This window comes from Serpula lacrymans, assembly GCF_000218685.1.
Source record: "Serpula lacrymans var. lacrymans S7.9 unplaced genomic scaffold SERLAscaffold_10, whole genome shotgun sequence".
NCBI classification, from domain to species: Eukaryota; Fungi; Basidiomycota; class Agaricomycetes; order Boletales; family Serpulaceae; genus Serpula; species Serpula lacrymans.
The window spans coordinates 595,526-613,671 of record NW_006763299.1 but is presented as its reverse complement, the minus strand read 5'-3'; the positions used below and the strand labels follow the sequence as shown (position 1 = coordinate 613,671).

The window sequence follows — 18,146 nt, the reverse complement described above, 5'->3', positions numbered from 1 at the left end:
TCTGTCGTTATCGGATACAAGTCACTGCAAAGATAAGTACGTTACTTGATACAATAATATCCAATTTAAACCTCAACGTCCACAATTCGTAGCGTTGGTCACGGGGGATAGAAATCACCCAGCATGTCTCAAGGGCTAAGCACCGAAGATCACCCAGTCAACATCGTTCGCATAATTGATGCCCAGGGTTCGTTATGCAACTACGCCATTACTTGCAGCCTTGACTGACTTGTGGCATGTAGACACCAGGTTAGAAGAGGCCGTCCATGTGCTGCTTAGGGCATTTGCCAAAGGTGTGAACTGTGTACAATCAATATCCGTATTATCGAATTGAATTTTTACTCACAATAACTCCCGTGACTAGACAAAATACTTGATACTATGACTGGCTGCGTAAAAGAACTACGCGAGATGACACTACGTGCAATCGTCAGTGCAACCGTCATAGGTGGCCACTTTTACGTCGCCCTAGATCAAGAATCGGGCAAAGTTTTGGGTACCGCATGTTGGTACCCACCTCAAACCGATTTTCTTTTGGAGTGCGTATTTTTATCTATGCAACATTGATTTCTTATCCAATGCATACCAGTGAAAAGCAGCAAAAGCAAGAAGATGTAGTAAACCTACTCCGTGAGCTTGGTACCAACCATGCTCAATTGTTTAGTTGGTGGATGAGCACGGTGAGTGATTTGGCCTAGACTTAACCATTCGACGTTGAGCAAAAAAAGCTTCTCCCGAAATCGACCGAAATATATAACAGTGCCTTGGGCAACAATAATTTTATCCTGGAAAACTGGAACCTTTATTCATTTACCGTAGAACCTGCCTATCAAGGTAAAAGAATTGGTTCAAAGTTGCTCAAGATCGGTGAAGACGGTGTATGTGTCATCTTTCAGTGAATCTTGCTCTGCTCAATAGACTTACGTGTCCTTAAAGGCCAGAGAAATGAAAACGTCGGTCTGTTTTGGAACAAATAGTGGCCCGCAGGTTGCCTTAATTTTCAACTGTGTTGATATATGTTCTCACTCCTTCGTCTGGATAGACTCAACTGTACGAGCATAAAGGTTATGAGATAAAGGGTCAAGGTGATATTCCACCTCCTCCGGGTCATGAGATAGAGGGGTATACAATGTTGGTTTATGTCCAGTCTTTCGTGCATACCGAGGCTTGAGTAGATTAGATCATTTCACTGTATTATGCTACGATATACTTTCTGCAACAAATGGTCTTCACACATGTATAACAATAAAATGTCATGCACGATGATACTTCTTTTGCGTTGATATGAGTTGATTTAGAGCTACAACACAAACTACGAACATATTTATTCGGTACTATTACCAGTGTTAAAGTATACTCTATTGTTTCTCTCCGCCTCCTCATATACTTCTGTCCAATCCCGGCAGACCGCTTCATACCCTTGAGCTGACTTCGCTGAACGCGTTGTTACGGATTCCAGTCGCAGATTTGGGCGACATAAAATTGTTTGTCGCAGGTAGTTAAGGCAATGGCTGAGGAGTGCAGATGGGATGAGAGGGAGGGAGGGATCAAGATACTCGCGATGGATAATTTCCAGGCATTTTAGTTGGTGGAATAAAGTTACTGTATAGACATCGGGCGCCTCTCCAGGATTCTCGCTGACGTAGACGGTGTGTCCACTGAGGGGCATAAGGTGGGCATATTCTTGCATCCCATCCTCATCAAGCTGATAATGGGCAGTATTATAGATATCCATAACGACAGGGTCTCCTGTTGATACAGTAAAGATATGTTGTTCTACAGAATGAGCTAATTAATATAAAGCCAATCAGACCGTGATAATGAAGGTACATACTATTAGTATAGACTTCATACTGCTCGACATATGTTCTGACTATGGCAACGGCGAGTAGCAAAAGGGAAACCGAGATCGCTGCAGCATACCCCCAGCTGGAACGAAATGGCAAGGCCATTGTATTAGTAGCCAGAGCTATTCGGGTGGATCAAAGAACCGATGTTTGCAGTGAAACTATTTCCCCCCTCGAGTTTAGATCGAAGGATTATTGCGTGTATAACACTGAAAACATGCATTTCGCAAAAGGCTTTCACCGAGGTCCAATTAAGCGAAAGCACTGCGATAAGTAATTACTGTCAATGTGTACCATCATGTCAACTGTGATAATGCTGATGAGTACGAAACTGATCATCAAACATAACACCGGCGCACCCAAATAACCACCGTTCCTGTGGAATGTCACCAGCTCTGTGATGTAAGTGATGCGATGCATGAGGATGAGGGCTGTGAACCGGTTTCAATACATGGGGATACTGACAATTTGCTGAGACGCGATGATCGCATGCCAGAAGCACTCCAAGATGCTGAATGCCGTAAGGCATCTGTCCAACTTCAACGCCTCAGACAGTTTGATGAGCCAGAATGATATAACAGCATCTTTCGAGAACATGTTGTGCGTGCCTCAGATCTGGTACAATGACCGCACAGAAGAAACAACTTTCATACTGGGTGCTCTGGCTGCTTGTCGTGTCGAATTGCTGCATCACGGTTTACCAATGCCTCGACTTCTATCGAAAGCAAAGACAAGACTTCGAGTCGAAAAATCTAAGTGAGCTTTTGAAATATCACCTTTGGTTGAACTTGAAGGCTGAAATCAAAATATTGTTAAAGCATATATAGGAGACGACTACCCTATCGCGTTTCCTGTGAGAAAACTTGATACGGTAGCGTTGACTCTGCAAGAATCTGTCCATTTTACACTCAACTCGACCTATTCACTACTGGACAAGGAATGGACAACGCTCACAACACATCCGCAAGGATTGGGCCGTGTACACATGGGTCCTGACTATAGGATCTTCGCACTTGTTTTTTCTCACCAACTTCACTGTATCCGCGAGATGGAGCGTGCTTTCATGCATCGTGACCACTCGATACCGACGTCTGGTCATTTTCGACATTGTCTAAACTACCTGCGGCAGTCATTTCTGTGTGATGCCACAGACAGCCTAGAAAAGGGAGACTTTTTGAAGAGAGATTTCAATGCAGATAGGCTTGGGGATACACTCATCTGTCGAGATTGGGAAAAGGTGTACAGCAAGATGAGCGACCAGTTTTCGCAGTGGCTGCGGTGGAAAAAGGGACATGGGAAGTTGTAACTAGCATAAAGGAGCGGCGTAACTTGTGAAAATATAACTTAGAGTAATATTAATATTTCAGTGTCGGTGGGTAGACTGCTTTCCAGCTGCTGAACATAAATGAACCTGGAATAAAACGTCTGATAACCTGCAAACAAATTAGTCGTTTTCATCGTGCGGTTTTCTATGGATCGTTCATTCTGCAACTGATCCAATCAAAAGAACAGGATGTATGTAAGTACTTCTCCAACGCACCAGCCTCGAGTACTAGCCAATTTTACCTGCCAAGCCCTGATATCAATACAATGTGGAGATTGTCTGGATTCATGCCATGTAGATGATCATGGATTGCATAACATAGAACAAAAGAGAAATAGAGAAATAGCCCATCAGGTTTTATGCTTCTGTCAATTCCCGTAATCGACGAACGGTGCTAACGAGAGAAATTAATTTCGACGACCAATGAGAATAACTAACTCGACGCACCTCCGTACAGTCGCAGCTGCTGTGGTAGAAACAGTCCACGCGCCCCCTGCAATAACTTTTTTACATGCGCTACAATTCCAGATACCAACAGCCGTGCGTTTCACAGAGTCCTGGAAAGTTCAAACATAAGAATTTATCACACGTACCTGCATTCATAAAAAAGGCCTACCTTGCCACAAAATGTACAGGTGTAACGAGCATGTTGTGTGATTTCCATCTGCGTATCCCATCTCGGTTGAGACTCATTCTGTACAGCCCGAGAATACAAAAACGTACCTTTTTCACTTGCTTTCGCAGAGAGGCACCGTAACGCTAGATATGCAGGACCCATAAGACTCAGAAAACCACTATCTACTACCATATCTGAATGGGTGTACATACCGTACCATACTTTCCGGTAACACCAACTTTGCGTGTACGTTTAGTCTATCATGTACAATCAGCACCACATAATGCAGGTATAAAATGCTACGTACCATTTTGAGAATCTGTGGGTTGTCAGTGTCGTCTACTTGTCGTAGTCGGTACTACCTGGTACATTCACTTTCGGGAGGATCGAGGAGGTTTCCGGTCGACTGTACAGGTGCAAGCCACTGCCAGTTTATTACTCGGAAAGGCCCCGAAAAGTGAGTGGCTGAGGACCCCAGAAAGCGCGATACCATCGCCGACTCCCATTTATGGGAGAAGAGCTTTCAAAAATTCATTTCTCAACTGCTCGACAATGTTTTCTCACGCCTCATGTGACTGATATGTTTATTAGTATAATAATATCTTTGTTCTTACACTTGAAGGAGTAGTGTAGTCTCCCTTGCTTACCTAATTCAATATATGATAAGTCGATATGTTGTAAATAAGGTCTGCACCAAAGTAAGACCATTTGGCATGAACCCCCCCTTCGGTGCCAATAACACGAATATTGAGCTCTTTTGCACCTTGATTTTAAACTCAACCGCTCCGATTGAATATGGCTGAGCATCACAGTAAAGGCTAGCTATTGCTTCTATCACAACACAATGGGATCCACACCCGTGTACAGTGATTCTGGACCTTCTGGGCATGCAACCAATCAGTATGCTTTCCAAGTACGCCTTGGTAGCTTAGTTGGTAAAGTACCAGACCAGGAAAGCTGGAGTCCCAGGTTCAAGCCCTGGCCAATGCATGTTTTCTCATACTGTAAACAAATGAATGTCATAATTTGTCAGCTTCAACCAGCGTAACTCACCACTTAGCCTTTGTGTGAATCGGTAGAGTTGATAGTGAAGCTCTCAGATGACGAACAACACTAGTTTCAAATTTTTCTTCCATCCCAAACAGATGCTGAGCCATTGAGATAGTGAAACTGTCAGCCACTCCAATTAAAACACTGCTACAAATTGCAGACACACCTGAACCAAAACATGGGCAAAAAGAAATAGGATGATATTCAGAGTTATATGGGTTCAAGGTGCTACATAAATTGTCGTAGTTGCAATGCAATAGTAGGGATCATATACATAATATTTGTTCTCTACAGTAGCTGTTTCAGCTGAAACCTTTATGTGATTTTTTCTGGTGTGACTAGTCACAAAATGCCGAGTTCAAACCGGATGTGCTGCTCATGGTGCCTTCTCTATTACTACCAAAGCAGGGGTTCCTGCCAAAGGTCCTTACTTCGGACCAGACTAGGAGTAGCATAGAGTAAAATGTGTATTTTGAATATCTGAAGTTGTAACAACCAAGAGTTAGTTACTCTGGCGCACACAAGAACACACTATAAAGGTAGTGAATGGGAAGTGGTTACCCCTTAGGCTGCAGAGAGTTTGTTGGTTAACAACAGGAGGACTCGCTGAGGAGTCTCCTTGATCTATTGGGGTATTTATACTAATACAGAGTGTTTGTACCTATGTACTGTACAGTTGATAAAAGCAGTGGCTGATGATGTCAGAGGGCGCAGCCCATGTGATCAGCTCCACTGCGTGAGAGACTTTGTGTCTAAAAGAAGAATAAAGGCAGTGTCGTGCGAGAAAGTGGAGTTAGAACAAAAAAGGAAAGTGCCGCATGGCACGGAGTGTGAACTATAGTAAAAGGTTAAGGCGGAGAATGAAAATTAAAGGAAAGGTCCAAAAATTGTGTTATCGTAACACTACCCCCCTTCTAAGGCTCGACTTCCAGGCAAGACCAAATACCGGAGGTGGTAGTTAAATTTTCGGGCATAGTTTGAAAAAGGGAATTAAAAAGTTTTGAATCCATGTGAGGGATTCTTAGAATAAAATTTGTGAACAGTGTTGCGGGAGTTATCCAGATGGGCTTCTGGCTCCCACGTTCTGTCCTCGTCTTCATAGCCTTTCCATAGGACTAGAAACTCTAATTTACCACACTTCAAGCGTGCCTCCACCACCTGTTCGACTTCAAACTCTTCTTCACCTTCCTGGGTGACTACAATTGGTTCGGGCCGGTCTACACACTGTCCTGGCAGTGGCCCTTTGTAGGGTTTTACACGGCTAATATTGACCGTTGTCATACACCAAAGTTGATTGGTAGCATGGACAGGTGTCAATAACGAAGCAAATATTCAAAAAGACTCGCCTTTGCGCCACACAGGCACAGTGCCACGTGGAATAGTAATTAATATTGCCCTTTTTGAACTTGTGGCTGATCGGCACCACCTCTATTAGGCAATCCAGTCACGCTCACCTTTGCTTTTCCATCCGGTACTTTCCGTGTTTTCGCATTTCGGCAAATTTTTGCGTCGCCACTGGCTACACATTGCATTGCGCCCTCACTTTTGTCGTTTCCCTTACTCCCCTTCCTTTGCCTAGCCCCACCATGGGCCCCTTCCTCTCCTTTTTATTCTCACCTGATGGTCGTTTCTGGATCCCCATTTTAATCCACTTTTCCGTCACCTCCACCCTCCTCCTCCTCATTTTATTTGCACCCCCACCATTTCTGATGTCACCACTTCCTATCCGCTTCCGTCGCCGATCCGTTGACTACCACGTGCCACTGCTGATATCAGCAAAGCCCCGGCGGCCGGTTCAAATAGGGCAACAGGTCCATCTTCATGACGTCGATCTGCCATCATATACTATCAAAACATTGGTCGCTCGTCTTGCCTGGTTGGAGCGTGGGTGGGTAGTTTTTGAGCTGGAGAAGGTTCATCCCCTTGCGTCGCCCATGTTCATCGCTGTCCCATTCACTTGGGTACACTTATCTTTTGTCCATCGTCTTCGCTACAGCTACACCTACCACACGCTGCCTGGGACTCACTTGTTCCAAATTGGAACTACTCCTCTCCCTCCCTCGTTTGATCAGGTGGTCCAACACAACCAGTCCATTGGTAAGGCCATGGAACTGTCGGATTTGGACTAGGTGGTGGACCGGTGGCTCCAGTTTCTTTTTCTTCAGCAGAACATTCATTTACAGTGCGATTATTTTTGATTTTTGAATCATTTTTATGGACACATATTTTTTTAGAATGCCTGACTGACAATAAAGGAACTGTGTTGATACTGATAGTGTTTTGCCTTGCCCTTTTTTTTACTGCATCTTCCCATGACATCATGATTTTCCTGCTCTCTTTTTGCTATTGGACTTTACTTTATGGCTGTACAAACCTGTGACATTACTCACAGCATTGATTGTTCTATCTCTTTCTTTTCCTTTTTTTGACAATCTTATCCTGTACTCCCTACGCAGGATTTGTCAGCATACATTCCTTCCTTCATGTTCTTTCTCATTCTTTTTGCACAGCTATACTGTGCATAGCCTACTTTTCTTTTACTATATAAACCCCTGTATTTTACCTTGTAAAAAAAAACAAGAACTCCAATCCAGACTTCTTCTCTACTCTCAAGTTCACTACTCTGCTACTTGTGATCCAGTGTGGTCACAACACTTCCCACTTCTACCACTGTCAACTGCTGTTATTGTCACTTCCCACTTTTGAAGTCATTGTCATCCCTTTTGATTAGAGTCCTTCTGAGCACTACAGTTTGTGCGTCAGGAGCCTGCTATCACTGGGAATCTCGTCACCTCGTCATCCTCGTTGTTCTCAAACCTACCTTGTGCTACCATTAGCAAGGTAGTGCTCATCTATACTCGCCACAAAGCACCTATCTTCCTATAAATTCAACTATCCCTCCTCCTCAAAACCCACACTCATACACCTCTGGGTTTTACTTTGAAGGATCTTTATATGTACCACCCCACGAACAACCAGACCACTCCACTGTTCTAGGAGGCAAAGCCCATAAACAAGTTCCGTGGAATCTGGGAGGATTGTGTGTTAGTTTGTTTTGTGTGTGGTTTTCTAACTGCAGTTCTCATCATCGACAGCGAGTCGGTCTGGGATGAGCTGATGAAGAGGTCAAAGGCCGGGAAACCAGTGGGGAAGTGCAAGGAGTGCAAAATGTCGGAGGTGAAGAAAGACGCCGCGAGACGTGTTGCAGAGGCAGAGGCTATGGGCCAAGAGGATGCAGTGCCGGAAGATGATGTCGCGCAGGCTGATCAGCCCGATATTCAGCCAGTGAGTGATTGGTGCTGTATGTATCGTGTTCTCTTGTTGCAGGACGACTTTGTGAACAAAAAACCGATGCTACAAAAATACATCGAGGGGCGCGGTCACATTTGCATGTATCTGCCCAAGTTCCATTGCGAACTTAACCCTATCGAAATGCTATGGGGATTTATGAAGTACCGTGAGTCTTTTCACTCCCGTTTAATTCAAATCATTCTTATTCTATTTGTACCAGGCTATCGCAAAGTATCAGATGGCAAGTTCTCGACTGCCAAAGTCCTCGTGCCGCAGTGTCTCAAAATGTGTGACACAATCACGATCCGACACTTTTTCCGTAAGACATGGCGCTACATGGACTCATACTCGTGAGTTTCTTCACTTCTATTTTACATATACATCCTTGGTTTAATCATGAGCAACATTCAGGAAAGGACTTGATGCTTATCAGACTGCATTTGCAGTCAAAGTGTTCAAGTCACACCGTAGAGTCGGTCATCCTGCCGAGATTAAGGCTCTCATGAGCCGCTGATAAGGTCCCCGCCCGTTCCTCGATACTTACATGCATGTAATGCTGCATACTCTACCAGAAAGCGATGTTTCGGTACCAATAGTCATCACAGTCTCAATTTTTGTCGTGATTTTTACTTTGTTTGAATTCATCGCATTTTGTTCAGCATACCTTACAGTAGTATCTAATACGGTCCTATTGCAATAGTTTTCGCAAAAAAACATGGTATTTCCAGCGTGGAATAATGAATGTGTGTCACTGACATTTGAGGCGCCGAAAAAGTGTGTCGCGCACTGTAATACAGAGTGTTTGTACTGTACAGTTGATAAAATCAGTGGCTGATGATGTCAGAGGGCGCAGCCCATGTGACCAGCTCCACTGCATGAGAGACTTGTAGCTAAATAAGAATAAAGGCAGCGTAGCGCAAGAAGGTGGAGTTTGAACAAAATGGGAAGTACCACATGGCACAGTGTGTGAAAACTACAGTATAAAGTTAAAGAGGAGAATGAAAATTAAAGGTCCGAAAATTGTGTATCGTAACATCATCTGTAACCACCTTGGAATCTGTGTGCTTCAGCTTTCTCACCCTCTTTAGTTTCTTAGGCCAATTTTATCTTTTAAACTCCCTCTATGCTTAGCCACTCACACTCAGCCTTCCATGCCCAATCGGCCTGGTCTTGCCTTAACTCCTCAACAAATCTCTGCTGTCATGTGCTGTTAATTTTCCTTGGGGTACAACTTTGATCAGCTGGAGTCCTTTCTCTTGTCACTCACATTGAGTATTTGATTCAATTTCTGCAAGGTGAGACCTTGGATTACAATTTGTGCATTCTGTCCTGCACTTATCTTTTTGTAAGAAACAAGGTGTTGCCTTGCTAGCTGAAGTTCTTCCTCAAGCTGGTGTGCCCATTCCCACCAACACTCATTATCACCAACATCTTCTGATAAGAGCTGAGTGGGAGCCAGAAAACTCCAGTTGGGTTGTGGGAGAAGGAGAGGCTTTTGAAAGACTGGTGCTGGTATGGTGAGTCCCTTGTGCATTCTTGCTTTGGATACAAGAAATGAGCCTTATGATGTCTGGGACAGTGAAGCAGCCATCTGTTACATCCTCTTTGAAGGTGTTTTGGGGGTATTAAGAAGTTCAGTGTCATGGCAATGATGAAAGGGTGATAGAGTATGTGGAGAGGTTTCAGAAGGTGATTCAAAGCTTTCATGGAATTAGGATGGCCCTGCAATGGGGAAAACAGGGTATAAGTGGATAGGGACAGCTCAAATAAAGTTGGCTGATAGTTTGAGAATACTAACAGCATAGCACAAGCTGGACTTGGGTAAGGGAGAAAGTCACCATAAATTGAGGTCTCCATGCTTGGTTTCATCTGATCTGGTTTGATAACTTCAGGGTCAAAAGGATGCACCTCCATTACCCAGAATGCTGTCTTGACCAGATCAGGTGTAAAAGCTTGCAAAAAGCTTGCCCAAAAGTGCCAGTAAAGTCTGCTTTGCTAACCTTCTTCCAGTGCAGTGCCTGGAACTGAGTAACCTTATCTCCAAATTCAGCCTTTATTATTGCAAACCACACAACATCAAGACCCTGAAGAACATGAGTATAGTGTGGTGGGTAGCTGAGGATGCAAATGTCGTCGTTGATAACATACTCAAGAAGCTCAGGAGTGAAATAGGAGCTATGTCCATCTATAAGAAAAACTTGGGTCCTTTCTCTAACTTTCTCCCTTGTTTCAGGGTTGAAGTCATGAATCATCCAATCTAGACAAAGCTCACCATATGTCCAGCCATTTGGTGAGTGTACAATACTATAGGCACTTAGATCATGCCATGCAATGGGATTATGAGAATGTCACTTATGAAGCATGAGCTACATTGTTTTCTGCCCATTTCTGCATGAAGTTCATCCCTTTATCGATGATCATTGTTACAATCAACATACCAGCACCTACTTATACTTCACTCTTCTGTACTTTTACTTTTCATTTTCCAAGTCAAGTGACTGATCACGTGACCATTTACTTTACTTTACATTTCGGACTTTTCATAGTCACATGACCAATTATGTGATGCATCACCTGATCAGTATCTAGACTCACCATGTGATCAGTCACATGCTAGACATCAGACTTTGAACTTTATTTACGACTGTATAGTACCTCATATATTGTAGTATATGTACTAAAGCTATACATGGGGAGCGAGTCCTCTTCTAGTGTCTACCAACATTAGTATGACAACCTCCCCCCTTTGATAGGTTGTACCACTATTCATTTGAGTTGTAGCCTCTATAGTTGTTCTCCAGTGCCCCTAGATAGAATCTTGTTGGTGTTTTCACAATCATCGGACAAAGTATGGTGCCATCAGCACATATAGTGACTAACACAGTCACATCCTTGTAATCACTTGAGCCTGCAACATGCTGAAACTTGACACCATGACCTCCAATGCACTGATGAGTGTGAGTGGTTGATGACAATGGGAAGCCAGATTCATCCATCCCATATATATCCTTAGGTTGTATACCTTTCTTTACAATATGCTCCTCAACTAAGTTGAGCCAATGCTTGACATTCAGAGGATTGAGTGCCTTGATTCTCTGAAAGTCTGAGTGTCAAGGCTTTTTTCCCCAATGAGTTTGCAACTGGTCATGGTGTCAATCAAGAAATAGGAATACCCATTGCTTGCCTATACAGTCTGACTTCGGAACAAAGTCTTGTCCCTTCCTTCTCTTAATAATGGCATTAGCATAAGCCACAATTTTCTCAAGTCAAAAGTGGAAATCCATGTTTTGCTGATTTGAGAAGAAAATGGACCATTGTGAGCTCTTGTGCAGGCAAGACCTTTTGTTTTTCTCCATTAAATGCAAACATTGACATTGTTCTTCCATGGTTGTGAATAATTTTGTACTGTGTAGGAATGCCAAATTCTTCTGCAATCATTCTTACTCCCTTCCTTTTCTCACTGGGAGGCTTTGCCAGCTCAATACAATACATGACAACTATTATGATACACAATTTTTGGACTCTTAAACCTTCAATCCCCGCTCCAACCTTCTCTCTTGTGCTATATGGCACTTTCCTTTATTTTCAAACTCCACTTGTATCATTCACTTTCTCATACTGCACTGCTTCTCTTTATTTTTTAGATACAACTCTCTCATGTAGTGAAGCTAGTCACATGGGCTGCGCCCTATGGCATCATCAGCCACCACTGTTATCAACTGTAAAGTACACATGTACAAATAGTTTGTAGTTGTATATAAGCCCCAATAGATCAAGGAGACTCCTCAGCCAGTCCTCCTGTTGAATACCATCAGCTAGCTTGGTCCTAAACCTAAGGGAGTTTATCCACTCTCTCACTCACCCCTCTTTGCTTGTTCTCACTATGTGTCAGAGTATGAAAACTTTGGTTGTAACACCAACAGCCTGCTCCAGCATGTTTTTCATTGTGCAGAGCTGCTTGATATGCTTTACATGTTTAGATAGAGCACAGAAGACCATGGTGAATAAGGCAAGTAGGCACCAAATGAAGGGGAATAGAAGTAGCAGTGTACAAGAAGGATTTAAAATGTGTCCTCAGATCAGACACACTCTGCCACTCTTTGTCACACAGCAGTGCCAGCAAATCAACATTTCACAATGATTTCTATCTACAGCCCTCAGTTTTGCATAGATTATTTCTGTTCATAGAGATATTTTGTGCGGAAAATCCTGTAGATTACAGGCATACTCCATTCTTGTAGTAAAGCTGTATCAGTTGTAGCTACAAAATTCATCCAAAAGTTGCTTCTTGGTGTAATCTTGTGAAATTCCACAATGATTTGTGTCCCCAGCTTTAGTGTCACTTTGGATTTCATTCTAACTTTGTAGATACATAGGCCATATACCAAAGAATGTCCTCTGATACTAACAAGAGAACACAATCAAATCCGACAAAGTTTTATTGACAGTGTGAAAAGGAGCCATAGTACACTGTATCGATGAGTTCTGAAAGTTGCCATCAGTGTCATGATCCTGGTTTCAAGTATGACTTAGTGCAAGATGTGAGAATGTCGGGCGTTTGCACAGCTGTCAGAGTCTAGATATTCGGTACAGGCTTTACAATAATGGTCAAAAACAGGAATGTACGATGCAGTAGTAGTCTCCCAATGAGCCTATTAATCCAGAAGAATTTATGAGATGAAGGAAGTACACCATATATTGTGATGGCGATTTCTCGATTTGAGCCCGGGCCTGAACTAGCACTAGAACTCGCATATTACGATGTTAAACAGATGTGTGTTGGGTAAGAAACACAGCTGGTACGGAATCAAATTCCTCAGCAAGATCCCGACATGGAATAAACAAATGCCGAACTGACCTGGGTTTGATTGCCCCTTGGTTTGCCACCAGTCAACGTAACATTCACCGCCAGGATTCTTCGAGCTGCTACATGCAAGCTCGAATGTGATCACCTCATCCGTCGCACATGTGAAGTTGTGACTCCATGTTAAACCATAATCCACCTTTATATCGGCGATCTTACCGATAAAACCAGGACATGTTTTGTAGGACAAGGTACTAGCATCCATAGCACCAGATGCATCAAGGCGGTTCAGTTCAAGCACTAGTGAAGATGGCTCTAGTGTCGTAGATGACTTGCTTGCTACTGATGTTGGAAGGACAACTTGCAATTGGCAATGTTCCATCCCGAAGTCCAGTGCTCTGAATTGTAATATAGTTGATATCTATGTTACAGTTAAACGAACGGTTAGTGCGATAACACGATAGTATATCTATCGTAGACTAACCGTTGGAGTAATGTGAACCCTTCGGTCTTCCGGCGATATTGTCCCGATAGGAGTCATAAGCCTTCTGGGATCGCCACCATTAAAAACCTTCTCCTGTGCACCCTTGTCTACCTGAGTAAGGAGGAATGGGTAATTGACAAAGTGCTTGTGCTGAAACGATGCTGAACGATCAATTTGGTCAAAGCCAATAAATTGGGAGGGTCGGCGAAGTTTAGCAATTTCCTGCTTTGCTAATCGAGGCGTGTTCGAGAGGAACGCATACGGATGCGACTCATAGCGTGAGTGCTGTGATACAGATACGAGGTTGACAACTGTGCAAGTAATGCAGACCAGAATAGCCCAAAAGGGGAGTTTCGGGTCAGTATCCCTGCGACTGAGATTGCCTTCGTCACCTTCGTCACCCGCTACAGACGCGAGTGAAACGCTACTTGTAGATGTCAGTTGATACATGTAGGCTAAAGTTCAAGAGGAAAACCTGACCTATAAGTTCAGGGACGATGGAGGGCAAGCGTCATGATTAATGCATTACAACGTCCAGCCTTGGCTCGGTTAGCAAACATTGCGTTGAGCCTAGTCAGAATCTGTGTCAGATCAGATCGTGTGTTTTCTATGCAGCTGCGCGCATCAGTGTACTGTACTCACTGGCAGTGTACATGTTAGCGTAGTGTTCCTGGAACTTGTAGTTTTCCGGTACACTTTTTGGCTATGATATAAATAAATCCATCAGCAGGATGACAAGCTATATCGATGTTTGGATGGCACGTACAGCATTTTTTGAACACTTCCAGATCACAGATGGGGCTTATCAGTGGCTTATCTTCAAACTGATGCACGGCTGTACTATTTCCTTGATCTATTTCCTAGGATCAGAGCGTAGGGTATCAGAAATATCGCAAAATTCGGTTTTTATATAGCCATGTCGCAGGCTTTTGCACCTTTTCTGGCCTGACGTCGACGGATGCCATACATGGTAAAAACAGCTTTTTGACAGAAGAATGAATGTCATAAATAAAACGTTAGTGATAGATCCATGATATGAAACATTTTCTATTTCATTGATACGATTCAACCCTATGCACTGAAAGTTTTATAATGGCTGGCAAAGGTCTCGTACCCGGTTTAACGGTATTCTTGCAGCTTAACACCAATCTCCAGCTATCCATGTCGCCATTCTCTGTTAGCTATCGACTCTTTGCACTCCTGCTCGCTGTTTCAACTCTGACACACGCTGGAGTTATTGAAAATGCTGATTGTCCTGCAATAGAAGACGGTGGTAAGTTGGAAACTTCACCTTGAGCTGCCATATGATTTCGTAACGCCACCTATATCGCAGCACCTCCCACGTCTGACATTGGTTTGTGCCCATTCTGATGCTATACCCTTCCCCGTTCGAAAACAGTACGCATGCTGGCTTTCAACTCCACATTATTCCAACTGATGGTTATAAGGACCCCGGATGATCCCTAGGGAAGCCAGGTTGCCAGAGCGTTGGTGCCAGGTTGCGAACATGTAATTGTGTAATAACCCAGCGCATGACATGTACAATTGGTGCAAAGGGGAAATCCGAAACGTAACTCAGAACGCGGTGAAAAGCTGTGCGGCAAGCTTACGTACGCTGTAAGGAATGATGTGAAAATCGAGAAATTGTCGTACGGTGGTATTCAAGCCAACACTGCTACTCCATCGACATAAGTTCTGCGAAATCTGAGCATTGTGCTCCTTGATCCCATCCCTCTCGCCATGAACACAACATGCCAATCTTTCTATGACGGCCAGGATGTATGTACACCGGTGACCGATGTACCATTTTATTTCAGTTATCGTCCGACATTGCTCAGAGACATACCAGACTATGCCCTAGCTCTCGCTGCCCCAGTTCTTGCCTACTGGCTGCTCTCTTTTTTTTTTCATCTCCTCGACATATCCGGGTGGAAATGGCTGGACAGATATCGCATACACGAATCCGCTGAAGTCAAATCTCGCAACTTGGCTTCACGCTGGGACGTCGTCTGGGCCGTTGTTTTGCAACATTCTGTTCAAACGATGTTAGGAATATTCTGGTTGACGGATGCTCCACCATACACACTCTCTGGCCATCAGGAAGCCATGTCAACCATTGGTCGGATCCTAGTTTCCATCATTCATCGCACCATAGGGGATGAAGCAGGTCAGGATTTTCTGGAGTCAAGGGGTGCTGGGATAGTGCAATGGCTTTATTGGTGGGGAATCCCAATGGCTCAACTTTTCTTTGCTATGTGCGTCTATATGCTATAAAACTCCTTTCTCTGATCGTTTACTAAAATCACCGCTTTAGGTTCGTAATCGATACATGGCAATATTTCCTTCACCGCTTGATGCACACCAACAAGTTCTTGTACAAGCATTTACATTCTGTACACCACAGGCTATATGTCCCTTATGCTTTCGGGGCGCTGTATAACCATCCTGTGGAAGGCTTCCTTTTGGATACGATGGGTGCCATGGTTGCCGAGTATCTATCCTGTTTGACCATTCGTCAATCAATCCTCTTGTTTGCATTCAGCACCTGCAAAACGGTCGATGATCACTGTGGCTATAATTTCCCGTTCGACCCTCTTCAAATACTCAGCACCAACAACGCAGACTATCATGACATACACCATCAGGTATATTATTTGGCTTGTAATACCTTTTCGACGCTGACATCATTACTTTCATTAGACAATTGGCATCAAGTCCAATTTCTCTCAACCGTTCTTTGTTCACTGGGATACATTATTGGGGACCCGCATGACCAGGAAAGATATCGAAACTCGCAGGAACAAGACCAAGACCAAAACTACTTAACACACGCCCCTTTCACTTCTATGTACTTTTTAGATCTTTATTTTACTTTTACTGTTACTTAGCTTTCATACTTCATGCATTCATACTTCGTGCATTCAACATAGGTAATTTCCGTAATGTAATACGCTCGCGCTGTTCTGGATCCAGACCGATGACTACTATCTATATTCTCTAAGGCTTTGACAGACCCGGATTGTAAACATCATATTACAGTTTATAATATACGCCATAGTCAACTGGTGAAGTAACTGAGCCTGGGTGCATGCAATGTTCCGTAAAAGACCTTTGAGGCTTCCAAGAATCGTAATGTACGGGTATCTGAGGAACATTAAGTAGGTGCATACAAAGTCTTGACCTCATAATCGACAAACACTCAATTGCGCGAACTATTCCAAATTTCCCTTTGAAGAATAGGAAATCTGTGATTCGGGTCTCTCTTTGGCTTGATCTGGTCCCACTAGATCCAACGACAGTGGACCGCTGACATCACGTACTACCACCCCTGCAGGAAAGTCGCTTGCTGTCGTCAATGGACTAACGGGCTCTGCTACAGATTCTTCAACAGAAGATGTATCAGAGAGTCCATTGTATAGCGGGACCTGCTCGCGGAGCTGAGACTGTCGTAGGGGGGAGAATGATTCTCCAGACGGTGCGGACCGAGAACTAAAAAACCCTCCCAGCTTCTTCGCCAATGGAGCGTTAGAAGCGTTGGAAGGTGCCGGAACAGGGATGTTTGATGGAACTGTCTTCGTCGTCTCTTCCCCTCTCCAAAGTTTGAAGCCCCACCCCCCTCCAGAAGCACTACTCTTGTGCGTCTCTGCAGCGGACCGGCCGGTGCCCGCAGGGCTGTTGGATGTCTTTCTGACCAGATCGTCGCCTGGAATTGGTTGCTCGCCAACCTTATACTCCTGTATAAACTCTCGAAGAGCCTTCACGCAAGTCTCTGAAGCTTCTCTTGCTTCAGATGTCTCCCGTAGCTCATGCTTGACTTCCTCCAATTCAGTCTTAATGGCCTTGAGTTCCGAACGCAAAGACTCTGACTCGGCTATAGCGTTATCGTCTGTGTGATCATCAAGATGTTGCGGTGATGTGCGTCCGAAGATCCCTGACATTCGTCTAGAGTTTCCGGGGACGCTCGTGCTGTTGTCAGGGAACGACAAATTAGGTATATGAGGGCTTGATAAAATGTTGAAGTTGGCATCGGAGACCGAGGAAATACGTCTATGACTGTTGATACGGGAAACTCCTGGTGAGCTGGGCGGGGCGAAGGAAGTGCGTTTCGAAGACGAGGGACCTCCAAGTCCTGGAAGACTCGCGCGAGATAAATCAAGTCCCACAGGAACTTGGCTCGCTCGACGACTCTCAGTTTGCAGCCTCATGAGACCGCGCCTAATGTTATCAATGTTATATATATTAGTCTGGAACATCGAAGTAGAAGAGTGGACAGCTCCGAACCTGCTTTCCTCCACCTTCGTTCTGAGCATAGAAATGGCATCTTCATCATCCTTAATTTTAGCATTGGCTATATCTAGTTCCTCTTGCATTCTGGTATATTTCTGCGTCATGTGGGCCAGCGTGTCCTGTAAGCCGTTCTCGCGACTTCGGGTTTCTCCCAGCGAAAGCACGAGATCATCGCGCTCCTTTGTGATATCTGAGAGTGACGTCCTGAGCTGCGCGACAATGGAGGCAAGGACATGTGGATCAAGCGAATGTGGCCTTTCTGCAGTGGGCGAGTCGAGCGCATCTGGCTCGTTGTTGAGTTGGTGTTCCAGCTCAAGACTCAGGTCGATGGAGTAAGTACGAGGATTCTGCTCCTCGCCTTCGGTTTGTTGAGCAACAGACATGGCCGTAGAAGTCTGAAAGGATATAATGACCCAGTCCTGACTATAAGACAGGCAGTGTGG

The 18,146-nt window shown here is 44.1% G+C and overlaps 9 protein-coding genes across 9 annotated transcripts; 5 read left to right on the top strand and 4 right to left on the bottom strand.

The window, feature by feature from the left end:
• Window positions 1-132: 132 nt before the first annotated feature.
• Window positions 133-1,180, top strand: SERLADRAFT_472826 (uncharacterized protein; the record flags this gene model as incomplete). Its single annotated transcript, XM_007320735.1, has 5 exons — window positions 133-539; window positions 590-680; window positions 729-878; window positions 937-987; window positions 1,043-1,180. The coding sequence occupies 5 exons, from the start codon at window positions 382-384 to the stop codon at window positions 1,169-1,171; spliced, it is 579 nt and encodes a 192-aa protein (XP_007320797.1).
• A 144-nt stretch (window positions 1,181-1,324) lies between these two features.
• SERLADRAFT_440278 (uncharacterized protein) lies at window positions 1,325-1,952 on the bottom strand (the record flags this gene model as incomplete). Its single annotated transcript, XM_007320734.1, has 2 exons — window positions 1,325-1,776; window positions 1,835-1,952. 2 exons carry the CDS (start codon window positions 1,950-1,952, stop codon window positions 1,325-1,327), a joined length of 570 nt encoding a protein of 189 aa, XP_007320796.1.
• Window positions 1,953-2,470: 518 nt separating this feature from the next.
• SERLADRAFT_409825 (uncharacterized protein) lies at window positions 2,471-3,153 on the top strand (the record flags this gene model as incomplete). Its single annotated transcript, XM_007320733.1, has 2 exons — window positions 2,471-2,603; window positions 2,666-3,153. 2 exons carry the CDS (start codon window positions 2,471-2,473, stop codon window positions 3,151-3,153), a joined length of 621 nt encoding a protein of 206 aa, XP_007320795.1.
• A 197-nt stretch (window positions 3,154-3,350) lies between these two features.
• On the bottom strand, window positions 3,351-4,207 carry SERLADRAFT_472821 (uncharacterized protein; the record flags this gene model as incomplete). Its single annotated transcript, XM_007320732.1, has 6 exons — window positions 3,351-3,565; window positions 3,619-3,728; window positions 3,788-3,835; window positions 3,895-3,930; window positions 4,000-4,044; window positions 4,095-4,207. 6 exons carry the CDS (start codon window positions 4,095-4,097, stop codon window positions 3,529-3,531), a joined length of 279 nt encoding a protein of 92 aa, XP_007320794.1.
• Window positions 4,208-4,429: 222 nt separating this feature from the next.
• Window positions 4,430-5,127, bottom strand: SERLADRAFT_472820 (uncharacterized protein; the record flags this gene model as incomplete). Its single annotated transcript, XM_007320731.1, has 3 exons — window positions 4,430-4,586; window positions 4,841-4,941; window positions 5,010-5,127. Coding segments are annotated over 2 exons (240 nt in total), but the record flags the coding sequence as incomplete, so codon positions are not given.
• A 2,878-nt stretch (window positions 5,128-8,005) lies between these two features.
• On the top strand, window positions 8,006-8,642 carry SERLADRAFT_409823 (uncharacterized protein; the record flags this gene model as incomplete). The annotated part of the gene is made up of 4 exons (XM_007320730.1): window positions 8,006-8,122; window positions 8,165-8,294; window positions 8,349-8,478; window positions 8,540-8,642. 4 exons carry the CDS (start codon window positions 8,006-8,008, stop codon window positions 8,640-8,642), a joined length of 480 nt encoding a protein of 159 aa, XP_007320792.1.
• Window positions 8,643-12,690: 4,048 nt separating this feature from the next.
• Window positions 12,691-13,521, bottom strand: SERLADRAFT_451130 (uncharacterized protein; the record flags this gene model as incomplete). The annotated part of the gene is made up of 3 exons (XM_007320729.1): window positions 12,691-12,924; window positions 12,987-13,353; window positions 13,417-13,521. 3 exons carry the CDS (start codon window positions 13,471-13,473, stop codon window positions 12,893-12,895), a joined length of 456 nt encoding a protein of 151 aa, XP_007320791.1.
• A 928-nt stretch (window positions 13,522-14,449) lies between these two features.
• SERLADRAFT_472813 (uncharacterized protein) lies at window positions 14,450-15,057 on the top strand (the record flags this gene model as incomplete). Its single annotated transcript, XM_007320728.1, has 3 exons — window positions 14,450-14,689; window positions 14,750-14,814; window positions 14,865-15,057. 2 exons carry the CDS (start codon window positions 14,509-14,511, stop codon window positions 14,785-14,787), a joined length of 219 nt encoding a protein of 72 aa, XP_007320790.1.
• A 12-nt stretch (window positions 15,058-15,069) lies between these two features.
• On the top strand, window positions 15,070-17,618 carry SERLADRAFT_472811 (uncharacterized protein; the record flags this gene model as incomplete). The annotated part of the gene is made up of 3 exons (XM_007320727.1): window positions 15,070-15,671; window positions 15,731-16,061; window positions 16,117-17,618. The coding sequence occupies 3 exons, from the start codon at window positions 15,157-15,159 to the stop codon at window positions 16,240-16,242; spliced, it is 972 nt and encodes a 323-aa protein (XP_007320789.1).
• Between the last annotated feature and the right edge of the window lie 528 nt (window positions 17,619-18,146).